General features: G+C 39.2%; 1 protein-coding gene across 3 annotated transcripts in view; it reads left to right on the plus strand.

The window, feature by feature from the left end:
• TMEM132D (transmembrane protein 132D) overlaps window positions 1–15,852 on the plus strand; it is a 280,697-nt gene that overhangs the window by 172,322 nt on the left and 92,523 nt on the right. For all 3 annotated transcript variants that reach the window (XM_074606267.1, XM_074606266.1, XM_074606268.1), the window contains exon 4: window positions 8,208–8,391. In XM_074606267.1, coding sequence (XP_074462368.1) covers window positions 8,208–8,391 — 184 coding nt within the window. The remainder of the gene's footprint in view (window positions 1–8,207; window positions 8,392–15,852) is intronic.

Genomic DNA, 15,852 nt, shown 5'->3' on the forward strand with positions numbered 1-15,852 from the left:
ACTTCCCTTGGGCTGGTGTGTGATCATCATGGGAACAAAGCTCTATTGCCTTTGTTAAATAAAAGTCTTGAACTCAAGGGAAGCTTTCTTGTATAGCACATGTGCGGATAACTTCGTCTGTAGGGTTGCGTTTCAGAGATAAATAATTACTAAAAAAGACTTAACCTGAATTCAGCAAGTCTAATCTCTTATATATATTTATGCACAAGTATAAATTTGCAGTTCATGTATATAAAGGTTTTGAGGTGGATAAATATTTGTAGAATGAGGAATGAATTTTGCTGCAGGGTAGTGTACAGAGCACAGTGCTTGATCTTATGATTTAGTACACTGGGATTACTCAATAGCAAATATTTGCAGCACTGGCCCTGTAAATTTTTAGTATGAAAATACTGAGTCTCATTCCCTGCTGATCGGTGTTATGTTTGTGTGACTCCTCCCATTCGACAAAAGGTTTCTTTCATTTTCAGGAGACAGTGATAGCGAAGTGATAATGACAGTGTTAACAGTCTGGGAAACTGTAATGTGAATGAAATATCTAAGACTGTTTTAAGGAACGCTTAAGACTGGTATTGATCTAAAGGTTTAGGTCTGGGGGTCATGATGGAAACTCCTATAGTGCTGCCAGTCCTGGGCAGGCAAGGATATGGAGTCAACACAGCACTTCCATGTGTACTGAAGTATTATTTAATTGAGGGCTTTATACTTGGTTTTTCTACCTGTAAAATGACTATTATGTTATCTTTCTCCTATTTTTTGCTCTTGCCAGTTGAGACAACAGTCATCACTTTCTGCAGTTGTCTTGGACAGGGTATTCTGAGCCTTAGAGGAATCCTGAGAAACTACCAATTAATAACAATCATTTGTGGCTATATGCCTGGTTCCCTCTCTTGCAGTTTTATCCACTTACATGTGAGTTATATTTATTGTTGTTTTTATGCTGAGGACAATAAAAAACAGCAGGTAGAAAAACCTGGATTGACAATGTATTTGCAGTGTTTTATTAGACTGTGCACTGTCAGTAAAACTGTTTCTTACCCCTGCAATTCAATCCCACCTGCATAGTAACTGCGGGTTTTCTGCTGTTGCCTCATGATTGGGCTGCTTCAAAAGTACTTGATGTTTACTGACTACTGTGTTGAATAATTTATTGAATGATTATTAGACTGGATGTAATAAAGTCAGTGTTGATTTACCATTCCCATAGCATAATGGGGTAAATGATCGCTGGATTTACTATGTCAAGAGATGCTCAGAATGATGGTTCTGAACTGAAATGCTGGCTTGGTGGGAAATTATGTTTTAAATTTATATTATAGTAAAAGATTTGCTAATTATTACCCACTTTTGAATGGTTTGAGTTATTTGGGAAAAGTGCTATCAACAGCTGGAAAATTGTATAGTGAATAATTTATTTGAAAATAGCAAAAAAAAGTCAAATAAATAATTCAGCAAATATTTCTCGACCAGCACTGCTGATGTCATGCTCCAGAGAGATGGATCAATTTTTTTAAATAACTTTATTACATGATTAGCAGACTCATTTTTTGGTGATTTTTCTTGCTAGTTGGTTCACTTCTTACACTGATTCCTGAAGAAAAATGACTTTTCAGCCTACCCATCACTGAATTTTTAATAGTAAGATGACAATGAATAAAATTAAATTTTAATGTACTGCTGTATGTATCACCTTAACTTGCTATATCAATGGTGAATAATGATCTTTGCTGTAATGTAGTAGGCTGGATTCTGCAGACACTGTGTTTTTTAGAGTACCCTCTCTGACCTTGGGAAGGTCAGAGCCCCAAGCCATATTGCCTCACTTTCCTTTTCTTCCTTTTTGTTATTTTTTAGACTAGGACCGGGGACTGATGTACAGAGTATGTATATACGAGTTTGCTAGCAACGTATGGTGCCGGTATTGCTCTGTAGTGTTTGGTTTTATTTTAATAAAATTCTAACTTTTGGGGTAAACTCAGGCATTTTATTTTCAGCTGCAGAGGAGGGGTGGAAATCCTGCTAGCCTTGCCAGCTAGATTCATACCTACTGAATGGATTTGGGAGATCAAGCATTGGATATGCCGTGCTCGCATTCTGGAGCCGAGCCAGTTCCTCAGCTGGGGAAAGGCAATATCATGCTGTTAACTTGTTATGTTTAATGTCAAGTCTTGCAATATTTGATTTTTACCTTAAATCCTAGTTGTAGCAATAAAATGGTTCACTGAAATTCTACAATTTTTAACTTGTATAAAAGCTTTTCCATAAAAATTGGAAAATATCAGTTGATTACGCTCTAGCTCTAAAATCAGAAGGAAAAGACAATCAGATTCATTAAAATAAAGAATGTCTCTTTGCCTGTAAGATTATTTTGAGGGCTTTTAGCTTGGTTTTTCTTGTATGTGTGAGACTGGTAAAAGCACCCCAACCCGGAGACATAAAGCTTCCAAAGACTGCGTGTCAGTAGTAGAAATCTTTTCTCAGCTTTGTCTTCCCGTGTTGTATTGAAGAATTCAAACCCTGCCTGAAGCAGACAGGTTTGGGTGCATTGTTTTAGGGCAGACCTGCACAGGAAACCTAAAGGAAGCACGTATTGACTGCTGCAGTTAAAAATAAAATATACAAAAAACACTTAAAAAAGAGATTAAATGTGGATGTGAAGTTTGCACCCATCATCATCTCTTGCAGAGGGATTTTTAAATCACCTCCGGCTGAATTGGAAGAGGTTATCAGTATTTCCAAAGCAATGGCTTGTTGTGCGATGATGAGCACCAAAGAAAAGTCCAAATAAATTAGCCTACCATAACACACGGTGTTCCTTTCTCATTCTCTGCTTTTTATTCCTCAGATGTCAGTGTTATGGTCTCCTTGTCAGTGATCCCACATTTTTTGCTTACGCATCCTATACACGTAATTTCTAGGAGGCTATCAAACATGCCAAGCAGAAGTAGTTTATTGCATTGCAAGTACCTGTTTATGCAGAAGAGATGTGATCTCTATCTCTCCGGCAAATATGGAGAGGAATGCAAATGTGTCCCCCTGCCACAACAGTTTGACCCTCATGTAAAGGCTTCTTTAAACAAACAAAAAAACCCCACAAATAAAATTATGCTTTTTCCTGAAACCAGAGTTGTAGGTATTTGTTAAAAATTCAGTGAAGACTAGACAGACAATCTTTTTTTGGTGAAGATAAACTAAAAGATTATCAGGATCCTTTTCTGACTGCTTTAAAAAGAGGTGGAAAGACTGACTCAACTAAGACGGAGGTTTGAAGCTGTGTTTTCTTTCTTAGGCCATTATCTATACTAGCTCCGTTTCCCATTCATCTGGATTTTTTAGGTGTTTCTCACAGAGCACCTATGCACTCCAAGCCTCGTTGTTTATTTTTATATCATTCTCCTTTTATCTACGTTTCACAGAAGTTCATTTTCTACTTTTCTTTCTCACACATACTTCTGTAACAGGTCACTTTTCTTTTTCTCTCTGTGATTTTTTTTTCCTAATTTCTTCTAGTTTCCTTTTCATTTTTTTTTCCCCACCCAAAATCTGTTTGGGTGGGAAGACACTGTGTTACTCAGTTGCATGCTCCCAGTGGCACTGCACGATAGATGAAGTCCGCAGACTTCTGGCACTGCTGGGATATGCCGCTCTGGAGGAGTGTAGTGTAATGCTTGTGTGCTAGAGGGGAGCTCTAGGGTTGGAGAGAGATTATCAAGCAGAAGGGAAAAAGGTACAAAAAAGCAAATATAACGAAGGAAAGGCTGATTCTCTAATGGTCCTTTGAAGTCCCTTTGACCTCCTAATGTTTGGTTAGGAAACAAGTACCCTTTAGTGATAATATTAGGAGTAATGGCTTGCAATTCCAAAAGGGATGGGCAAAAAAGGCTTGTAAAACTGCTTTTAGTGAAATTGTTTAAATTCTGAAGAAAATACCATAGAAAAGGCTTTTAAAAAAAACTGTATCAGAAATGAATTGTTTCAGAGAACTGTAGAGTTCTATTACTAAATGGCAATGTTTTGTTTTTGCTGCTCTTTGTTATGCCTTTCTTCTACATCTCATATAGTTTTACATTATTTCCTACCACACAAAGAAGAATTTATGTTTGACACATGTTGCCACTGCTGGCTCTGTGCAGTGGCAGGACAGATGACAGCAAGCCTTTTTGCAGCCCAGCTGGTAGAGCTGGCAATAGCTAGCATGGTGTTTTTATCCAGTATGACAACACAGCATATTATCGTACTTTTGCCCAAAGATTTGTACTTATTTTAAAATCACTTTATTTCTGCAGTAGTGTTATACACGACTTTCTGTGGATAAATCATCTTACACACTTTGTGGTGTATAAATCATCTTATCCCGTTTTTATGGGAGAGTAATTTTCGGTTTAATTTTCTCTCCTGTAGAATGAGGATAGTAACGGTTTTCACAAACTCCCTCAGGTCTCACGGGGTCAGCTGTGCTGTTGTTTCCCCTCTTTCATGCTAGAAAGTTTTTTCCAGTTATCCCTGGAAAAATTTTTTCCTTTTCTGAGCACGGCTGTTGGTCCTCTCAGCCTGGTCTGTGCAGCATTTCAGGACAGACTCTCTGCAAGAGATGTGCTGGAGACCTGTGTGTGTGTAGGTAGAAAAGAATAAAGATTACCTTCTTCCTCTCTTCTCCCCAAGGCTCTTTCATTAACATTCCTGTGATACGTCTTATTTAGCATATTCATGGCTTTAGGCTTCTTGTGTCCGTTATAGCCTTCTAAAGACAGTGATAAAACCTTATACATTGTATTATGAGAAACATTACATGCCCAGTCGTTTTAGTAGGTTCAGAAGGAATCTTGTTTTGTGAGTGTTATGTAAAGATCAAAGCCGATAGCACAGCTAGTGAAATCAGGAACGGGATACTTGAATTGACTAACACTGCCAACATCTAGTAGCTATTCTCGGATTTACAGTCGCCTCTTGAAAATTGTGTCTTGCAGGGCGTACCATCCCTAGAGACCCAGAAGAGAGCTGGTTCTTTCTCTAAAGAAAGTTGACCCAGTGGCACAGGTGTTAGCAACTGGCCAAGGGCCTTGACACCAGCCTCTTGGGTTTAAAAGGACTCCCAGGCCAAAAGGGCAGAAGAGAGCTGCTGTTTTTTTTTTTCCCTAGGTTGGGGATGTGTCAGAAGCAGCAGATGCAGAATGGCTCTGTGGAGGTAGGAATTACTCCTCTGGAGACAGCACAGAGTTTCCCATTGTTCTTAATTTGTCAGAGCTGCTTGATCTTTTGTTAGACAGGAAATAAAAGGCAGATCAAGAAATACAGTATGAACGTGCCTGTGCTCTCCTGGCTGACAGGAGCAAAGACCAGACTACTCTATTCCAGTGAAGTTTTCTTTCTTTTTCTGTCCTCCGTGTCTTCGGATTGGTCTGAGACCCTTTAAAACTGTGTCTACATGGCACACAGCTCAGCAGGGCTCTGTTCACCAGGAGATTTTATTGGCACCACAGTGAACTCCATTACAGTTTAACTCTCAACTATGAACAGCAAAAGCCCATGAGAAGGATTTGACTTTAAATTAGCACCAAGAGCTGTTTTGCTTCGACCACTCTTCAACTGAGCTTGGATTGCTGTTGTGAACCTTTGGGTTTGTCTGTTCTAAACTTTCTAATCATGTAGCCTCCCATATTGTAATTAACACTGTTGCTGTACTCACGATAGCAATAATGGTTTTAGCATTAGCAAAGACAAGCTGCCAATACGCTGTTGCATTACAGTGGCCATAAAGTGTATGCCTACCTTGAGGAGGATTAGGCAGTGCATCATTTCAAGTAGCAGTGGCTGACTACCCTGTAGAAATGTTCCTATTGTACCAAGCAGCCTTGACTTTAACAGAAAAGCCACAAATATTTTTATGTGACTGAACTCTGGTGATAAATACTATTTGTCCAAATTTCTCCATTTACAGTTTTTAACTGTGTTTTCTGAAGGGTAACTTTCTGGCTCTCTGTTGAAAGATTTGAGTTGCTAAATACTGCTTAGGAAGGTTATAAATTTGGGACACAGATCCATGGGACTTGCAAATGGAAGGACCATCATAGTAAGTGATGAGTAAAGTAATTAAACAAAAGTTCCTGACCTGGTGCTGACAGCTGGGGTCTGATCGTAGGTCGTGCAATACTTTCACTTTTTTTTGTACATCTTTAGCAGCAGTAATGACATTCTTATTGATTTTTGAGGCACTTTGTAATCTTGTCATTTGGAGGTGTTTAGTATTTCTAAGAGGAACTAGTTCAAATAATTTCTCTCATAATCGCATTTGGTAGTGAAGTGGGGAATTTTTTTGCTACAAGAAAAGCTTCATTAAAATACCTGCTTTGAAGGAGAAATGAAAAGAAATGTTTCCATTGTTTTGGGGTTACTCTGGTTGTGCCATACGGGAGCTGTAGTTCAAGTACATAAAGACGACAGTCCACTTTTCCCATCTTTTCCACTGCCTTTCACTCCCTCCTTTGTTTTCCTGTGTCCTAATCACTTTAGTCCTTTTCTCCTAATCCCCAACACACCTGGAAAAGATGAGGCCGATAGCCTTTTCTGACAATCATTAGGATCTTCTGTGGTATTCTGCCCCGCAGTCCCTCACTGCTGTTACAGGACACGTTTCTGGTGACAGCACCAATTCTGCAAAGCTGGTGACTGGTAGCAGCAGACACCAATGCAATAATAAAGACAGACACCCTGAATAGAATCACAAAACCAAGGTTCATTATATGAAGATTCAATTAGTTCTTTAAACACAGAAACTGTGATAGAACATACCGTATAAAACAGGATCGCTGCCAGGTATTTGTAAGCAATGCATTGCCCATTCCTGCTCATACAATTAAGGTAACTGAGTTTCAATAGTCTTCAACAGTCACAGCTGCATAAAGCAGCTTTGGATCCTACCTAGGTCAGCCTGAAATAAGACTGTATTCAGTGCTAGTTTAGAAAATGTGCTCCTTTTTTTTTTTTTTCCCTGACATGAAGAAATGAGAAATTGAACACAATGTGTTCCATTTTGGAAACACAGAGGCTCCTTTTAAATTCCATCCAGGATAGCAAGGACTCAATACTTCCATTAAAATCCAAACCTTAAAGATGATCAGATTAAACTCTTCAAGCAGTAGCTTTGGATAAAGCATTGGATTTAGCCAGCATGATAAAAATATCTGAATATTTTGGGAAGAATCCTAAACTGGGGCTGTTGTCATAACTGTTCTTCATAAAAAGCATGCCTAGTTTTAGCTCTTTCTCCACATCAGCTGGGAAAACCTGCTGTGTTTTAGGCATGTTCTGGGATTCTCTAATCAGTTGCTGAAATGTTTCCTCTTTCTTCTAGCTGCACTCTCCAACATAAGTGGCTTATGACACTTCACTTCACTTAAATGACCCATGTAACTGTAGGATGGACAGCATGTAAAGACAAAGTAGAATTGATAAGGTATCAGTAACGCCAATGTTGCCATAGTATCCTGGAGGATCACATCTAGTTCTAGTGTTTTTTACTGAAGAATCCTGGCAGGATTGGCCAGTATTTTAAATAATGCAGTTTTGTAACTCTCTTCTCCCTCAACAAGCTAAATTAGCTCTAATTCCTAGTTTAGCAAAGGACAAAAAGAGCTTCAGACAGACATTCACAGCAAGGTAGCAGTATAGCCAAATATTAATTCCAAGCTTTCCAGTCCTCTGCTCCCTGCTGCCCTGGCTCATGGAGCCCATCCTGATCTTTGACCTTTCTTCCATGCCTCCCTTTTTAAAAAGCAGAAAATACATTTAATGCAGTGGTTTCTGCTTTCCCATTTCAGGGAGTGATTCCCTTTAGATTTGCTCATGTGTTGCTTTAACAGGCAGGAAATACAATGTGCTTGTTAAAGGGAGAGCCTCATAGTTAGGATTTTTAGGCAGTAGCTTTAGTCTTAGCTTTACCTTGATTTGGTTTTGTTTCTCCACCTGTACAATGTGGTGATACTTAGTGATCCATCTCACAGAGTGTTACTAAGCCACTTGAATGTACGGGAAATATCCTGAAATGTTAAGAAATGTTAAGCGCAAATGATTAATTCATTATTATATCCATCATCCCACCAAATCCTCTCTTTGGAAGAGCCTTAATCCAATGTTTTATTAATATAAAAGCAATTATATTGCTGGTTTATCAGTCATTTGAATAGAACCTTTCTTTTTCTTTCTTGCAGTGCGGACGGTTCTTCCTCTGAAATCATGCAGATTGATTTTGAAATTGAAGACCTAACTGACCTACCTGGGACCCAGCTCATCACATGGCAGGTAGAATATCCTGGAGATATGACATCTGATCTAGGAATCTCCAAGATCTACGTAAACCAGAAGGACCTGGTAGGAGTTCTCCCCTTGGCTATGGTAAGAAATTGTCTGGCATTCTGCAAGTTTTTAATATTGCTTTACAACTCTAGTGTCTGACAGATGCAAATGATCTGCTGAAAGGGCTGGGGAGACAGAAAGTTTCAGCACCTTGAGAAATAGATACTAACTTCTGAAGTTAGCTTCATTCAGTGGTGAAACCACATGAGGGGAAGCCATAGCTTCCCATGGAAGGCCCAGTCACGGTCTCTTTGACCGATACACTAGCTTCTTGGAGACAGAAGCTGAGTTCATGGCATTTTCAGTATTCAGAACTCGCTCTTGTTGCGTGACGTGGTACACTTGGACACTGAGTTCAGTGCGGTTATATGTCTCACTTGAATCACAGGTACTCTTACATTTGGTCTAGTGCTTGAGGACTTCCGGAATCACACTTTTTTCAGTTTTTGAATTCTGACTCTGTATTCATTTAAGAGTGAGAAGAGAAATAAAAGGCATGGCGTAACTTCTGAGTCATTTTTAATGACCTAGAGAACACAAAATACAGTGCATAGCCAACTGTCTGTTCTACGTAAATGCATTCAAATGGGTTGCCTCACCGTCACAATGCAATCTATAGGGCTTGGAGAATACCTGATATTTTAGCCTTGTCTTACCTAAAAAAACTGTTAGATACCCAACTTCCAAGTGTAAATAGAAATTTTGTGCATTTCTTCTTCTCTCCCCTTCGTGTCTCTTCATCATTAGGGCTGAAGTATGCTTGTCTAATTATATACTGTGCCCCATTTTTGTTCTTAGACAATCTATTAGGAAATATTGACACATTATTATTTAACACCAAGAGAAAAACAAAAAAATCAATTTCAGAGCATTTAAAAAAACGTAACCTGGATGTTTGCCTAGTGATAGCCAGTTAATTGTGCCATTATTGAAAGCTGAAGGTGTTCTTTGCACTTCCAGACTCACAGACTGGTAATAGCTATTATTGTTATCTACCAACTTTAGAACTACTCAGATGTTGTGATTCTTTATTTCACCAAAAATATTTCTTTTCATTTGAAATGGCTCATGCTTTTGTTACCAAGGTGTAGATCACAGTTGAAGCAAATCTCTCCAACTGCAATTGTGGCCACCTAACAAATCAGAGTTGTATATCTAATCCTTTTGTTTTGCATGGCTCTTTTCATGGGCTAGTTCCTGCTATTGAACTGTGGACGATCTCTGGTGGCTTGATGATAAGAGAAGAGGCTTTCAGGTCTGCAGATGGGACCCTGATATGCAGTCACACAAGTTCTTACGGAGGGTTGAGGCTGTAGAGGTTGTCTGATTTACATAATCTCAGACATGGGAGTTTTATTTGCTCCATCCCTTAATGAAAAGATAATAGATTTCTTTCGTAGTGGTTCCAATGGTTGCAGAAAACGCTAGTTCTTCTCATGCCCATGATCACTTTAGTATCAAGTGATACAGTGGCAAAAAATAGTTCATAAGAACAAAGATAGATTCTCCTGGTAGTTGCTACAAATCAACCCAGTCTCTTCATTTCCATTAAAAGACGAAAAAAAGCCCGTATTTCAGAAGCACAAAGTTCTATGCTCAAAGGTCACATAAAGTCTATAAAGTTGTCAGTAGGGGGCATTTTATAAGGCAACAGGTGTTGGGATAATGGATGAGAGAGAAAGCAAAGATAAATGGCAGGGGTCCCCTAATTACTGACAGACTGGGAATAGTTTTAACCTTTGCATTGACGGTAGTGTCAGGGAAGAAACTCTGGGGTATCACAAATCTCCAGATCTTTGTAGTACTTCACTTTGTGCTTAGGAGATGATGATTCGGGTGCAGACCTTTCAAGACATGTAATTTAGAGTAGTTGGGTACTTCAGATTTCCCTGTGATCTTAGCAAAGCCAGTTTGTAATTTACACATTTAAAATAAAAAAAAATAATTAAATTCTACTTCTCCATTTACGAAGAACCACAATGAAAACAAAGTGTTAATTACTTCTCTGTTTCTGGAGACTGGGGTTAAGGTTAATTTGGGCTAGTTTTGCTGGGCTTCTTAGAAGAACGTGTAATTTCATGTTTAGAAGCACCAAACAGAAATGCTGTTAAAAATTTCAATTACAGGTTAATTTTTCAAAAGAACAATTTTACTGCTTTAACATTAGGCAGAGCTTTGGTTTTTTAAGAGACTCTCACATACCACATCTGCACCATCTTTGTTTTCTGCGGTCTTTTCTTCTAGCTATTATGGATTTGTAAATTGAAAAGCAGAAGTTTGGCCAATTTAGAGCTTCCTGTTTTCTTTTTTTGAGTTACAGAATGCTGCAATGGAAAGACTTAAATGTATGTTTAAGCATCAGGACACACTGGAAATGCCTACCTTCTGCTGAAGTTATTAGGACACTTGCTGCACTCACCTTACCTTTCTCCAGTACATTTTTTTTCCTATGGCATATTAGCAATCCAACTTTTGAGACCCCTGCAGGTCCCTACACCCATAATGAAACAGCACCACAAGTGACAGTAGAGCACTCAAGGATATTGATGAGAAAAGCTGTAGGGTATATTTTATGGATGTGTGGGTACCATAAAGGCTGATATTTCTGACACTTTAATAACACCTTTTCTAATTTTAAAGTGTAACAGAACCTGTCTTGGTAAGCTGTGCATGGGCCCCCACTCAGCCCTTGTTAGCAGAATGGCAATAGCATGGGAGAAGACATTTAATTTGAGAACATTGTAAGAACCTGTGAGCACCTGTTTGGATATTTGCAATGCATGATCCTTTCCCTTAAGCCTGATGAAATACAGGCAAAGATGTTTATCCAGGGTTATAAAAAATTATTGACCTTTTACCATGATTGCTTTGCAGCGGCTCTTACAGCCATATAGCAATGTATTGCCTTGTTGACAGGAACTAAAACATCCACTAAACCCCATGGATGAGGCAGGTATTTGTATGGCATAATATTCCTCACCAGCACAGTTTCCACTGTAATTGGTGAATTTCTTGCACAGGCACTATTCAGAACTCTCCCCATTTCCCTGCCAGCTTCTTCACTGCAAGGTCTGTGTCTCCAGGTAGTGTGTGGCCAGGGAACTGGAGAAGAGAGGTCTTGAGAACATGTTGATCAGTACAGGGAGTTATAGAAACAAATAGTTCTTTATTATGGATGGAGAATTCTGACAAGGAATGCCGGAAGATTACTCCATGGTAATTATTGAAAATTTGTCACTTCGAAAAAAAAAAAAAAAATCACAAGTAAATAGTGAAGAGGCCCAACCCTTCTATGTTGCTCTTTGTTGTCAACTAACATACATATTAATTTTCTTTAAATGTCATTATCTTAACATTCACCTGTAACAGGGTATCCTTTGAGACAGAAACCCTGGCACCTCTTAAGACCTTTGAAATATGGTATTAAAAAGGCATATGGTCTATTTGTTCATTAACTGTCTTGAACATACTAAACTGCTGAGGGTTTTTTGAGTTGAGGACCTGCAATGTAGCGTGACAGCCAGTGAGACTAATATGCCTGAATCTTCTAGAATATGACATTATTTTTTATTGGCATCCTAAAGAATCAGCTTCCAATTCCTATTTGACTTCTTTCTGATGTTTCTTCCCCATTTTATTTCACTCTCATTTTGTTAGGTGATGAATGGCACAGGTTTAATCACTCAAATTGTACATTTGCTGCTATTGATTATTGTTGCTTTTTAAACATTCTGTCAGCTCTTTCATAATTGTGGTGTTCACCTTTTGTTGAACCTTAATGATTAGGTGAAGATGAGAGACAGACGAGCTCTGTAGCCATCTGTGTACATACAAGATAATCCCTACTGAGAAAGGCAGAGGGCAGATATGACATGCTGGTAAATGGATAAGTTGAAATCTGTTCTGTAAATAATAGTAATAAAAATAGTAAATAATAAAATACCTGAGCTGGTTCTTAACTGAACCAGGTCTGAATCTGTAAATCACCTGTCTTACCTGTGAATATGCCCTAAACCTGTTCTATCTGTGCCCTCTCTTTATTTAATAATCTGATAAGGAATCAGGGCAAAATACCTGTTTCATAAATCTCACGGGGGAGATGTTGCACCCAGGGCTGATAAATCCATTATTAGAGTAGTCTTCTGACTAGAGATTACACAATGTTAACTTTACTTTCTCCTAGAATGCAGAAAAAAAAATGCATGCAGGACGCTCAGTGTCCCTTCAGAAATTTCTTCACAAGGTTGCAGGTTCCTGACCTTCAATTTTTAATAAATGCTTGTGTGCATACGTGTGTTAAATTTCTAAATCAGCAAGTTAATATTAGAGTCAGCCTGGCTCACATAAATGTTTTAGCCCTAATATTCAAGGCACTATTAGTTTTAAAGATATGGATGTGGACGAGATGTTTCAGGTGGTGGTAGGAGACGAAGCTGATGAAGAAGACAGGGGGTTGGATGATGACAACCCTTGTGTACAAAAAGCCTGTGAATCTGGATTGCTTTCTTGAGAAACTCCCCAGGCCCTTACAGATGAACTGATCTTAATGCCAGGTATAATAGACTGCCTTGTATGATCTGTGCAACTAGGAAACAGCAGAAAAGTTAAGCCTTCTGGGGCGAGAATCGTTGAGTACTGTACAGTTGTGATAACAGTGGCTCAGTAGCCCTGGATTGCCTCATACCAATCAAGATATTAATATTTTGAAGTTGGTAATTCAGCTTTCTTGCTGCCCAGAGAATCAAATTTGCTGGCAGGCAGGACAACTTGCCTGCCACTAGGGCTGAATTAGCAGGTTTCACCTTACCAGGGCCTGGCTCTTTAGCAGGACGGGCTCCCTTCAGTCTCTACCAAAGCCGGCTCCGCTCTGGGTCTTGGTGAGTTTTATGCCGGTATGGCTGTGCAGTGTCTGTCTTGCCTTCTTACTGAATACATTGGGACAGCCTTTAGGTATGTTTATAAACTAGTCAACTTCAACCTAAGAAATAACCTTATTACTAGAGAACTGAAATGGAAAGGAAGAAGAGTTGGGATTTGAAACTTGATTAATGGTAAAACGGTGAGGTTGCAGTCTGCTTGGCAGAGGCAAGAACTCCAGAGACAACCTTCAATCCCTCCCAGACATATTTTATCAGGCAAAGGTTGGTGGTGAACAGTGAATTACAGACTTGTATCAGCAACTTAGCTTCCATTATCTCTCTGGTTTTGGCCCATTATTTATTATCCTCAAGCAGTGCAACGTTGGCCTCCAAGACAGTCAAGTGACATGTGAGGCGGAGAGACATTTAAATCAGGTGTTGAAAAAAAACTCTGAGCAGAGATTCCTGATTTATGACAGGCTTAAACAGACTCAGTGACCAAAGTCCAGCTCATTACTTTGCAACACACAGGTTGTAGTGAAGGCAAAGAGTTATGCCTACTCATCTGACCCTACTGAGGAGTCCCAACTTGGCGAGCTGTCCCTGCCCTCAGAAGCACTCCCTCAGCTCGGTTCTTGCCGAGCAAAGCCGCTTTGGTGCAGGTCGAACTGACCTGTTTTTAAGCTGCAAAAGAAGGTGGTTTAAACAAACTTGGGTGAGCTGTTAGGAAGAAATATCACGTTATCCTTCATCTCAGGTGACTTCTGAGGTTAGTAACCTCCAGGAAAGGGTCACTGGTAGTGTTGGAGCAAAACAATCTTTTAAAGCAGCACAACCATTTTTGCGATGTTTGTGTCACCCCAGCCGCTACTGTATGAAACACAAGTGGAATATTTATTTTACAAGGTCAGGTTAATAAACTAACTGTAAAAAGTAAAGGTTGTTTTCTTTCTTGAACAGAAATATTTTATCATGCGCTGCATGTAACAAAATTCATATTTAAGATGATATTTTGTTAAATGGTCTATTTTGGTACATCCTAGCACAGTTATCAAGGCAACATTGACTGTAAACCCATTCTCCCACTGCAGATGAACGTGCTCTTGTCCTTAGACCCATTAGGGCCATTTTGGCCTGTGAGATGTTATATTTATGGCAGTCATATTAAATAAATTGTATTCAAAACCTGAACACCAGTTTAACATTATGCCTTTTAGATAATTTATTGTTTTAACTTGCTCCTGATGTTCTTTATAAAAATTTAACGAAAATGTTGACGGGAAATAAACTGTTCTACATACCATCAGCGTAAGAAGCAGGATAAATTGACCAAATAAATAAATAAAATCAATTGCTGCAGCAAAGAGGCTATCTATTATATAGGAAGCTTTTCTGTATTAAAATTATTTCTAATAATTACAGGAATCAACTGTCACAGCAGTGCCAGTCACTGCTGGAATTTAAATATGCTTAGGGTATTAATGCACTTATAAATATATGTATCGGAAACATTTAATTTTTAGCTAGTGCTGTTTATGTTCTATTAGAGACTGGATATGCAGCTCAGACTGAGCTACGGGAGTGCTCAGTGCTGCACAAACACGTGTTTAATTATAGCCTCACCCTGAAGAACTTGGAAGCCAAACAGAGAAGATTAATGATAAAAACATAAAGAAAATATTGTTCCTTTTCTATAGAAGAGGGATGAGGATGGGCAGCACACTGAAGTTCCTCCTGAAGTCAACCAGACTGCCTTCTCCTAGACCCAAGGTTTCAGCTTGGCTCTTCTTCCCCATTACAGAAGATGTAATGGGTGGATCATGGTCCCTGGAGCACAGACCTAGCTGTGCAAGTGCTATCATTATTGGATCTTATGGTCCACATGTAGCGGTCAAGATGGTGTGGCTGTCCCTGCCTCTTCCTTAGGCCCCCAGTTCTGCTCCGGTGCTTTGCCACTCCTCAGGTTGGCAGAGTGCTGCTGTTTTCTATCGGGAGCTGCTCAGGAGTCCAATGGGGGTCCCTGCTGGGGTAGCGGAATGGGATATTGGAGGCTGTTACAGCCTTCTCTCTACTGCCTACCTTCTTAAACTGACAATTAGGATACTTTTGTATGAAATGAATGCTTTTCTGTGGGAGAGATGAAATGTGAATCTCCTTCTGTGTGTATGATACAGATGAACAAATTGATTACAGGGAGGATCTGCTTTTGGCTGTGGCTGGCCTGGATTCTGCCTGGTAGCTGAAAAGTGCAGGATCACATCAGCCAGAATCAGCTGCTCAACTCAGCTTTAATGAGGGAATATTTCTAAACGCTTCCACTGCCAGTCAGCTTTATGAAAAAGTTTTTACCTTCCTAATTCATGGCTTTTAAATTGGGTTTATCTGGTGCTTCTTATTTACTAGTTCAAACTTTTGTATTGTCAATGCCTCCCAAACTGATGCCATTAGCAAATTTTAGTAGTTGTCTGTTTCATCTTGTTCCAGGGTCATTATTGACAGCAATAAAAAAAAAAATTAAAAAAAAAAATAAATCTGTCCATAGGCCAATTCTGGAATATTGTTGTATCAGGCTAATTCTGGAATATTGCTATATCCGTTCAGAGGAACAGGTTGTCTTACTGTTGATCTCACAGCTTTGGCT

Source organism: Larus michahellis, chromosome 13 (genome assembly GCF_964199755.1).
Source record: "Larus michahellis chromosome 13, bLarMic1.1, whole genome shotgun sequence".
Classification (NCBI taxonomy): Eukaryota; Metazoa; Chordata; class Aves; order Charadriiformes; family Laridae; genus Larus; species Larus michahellis.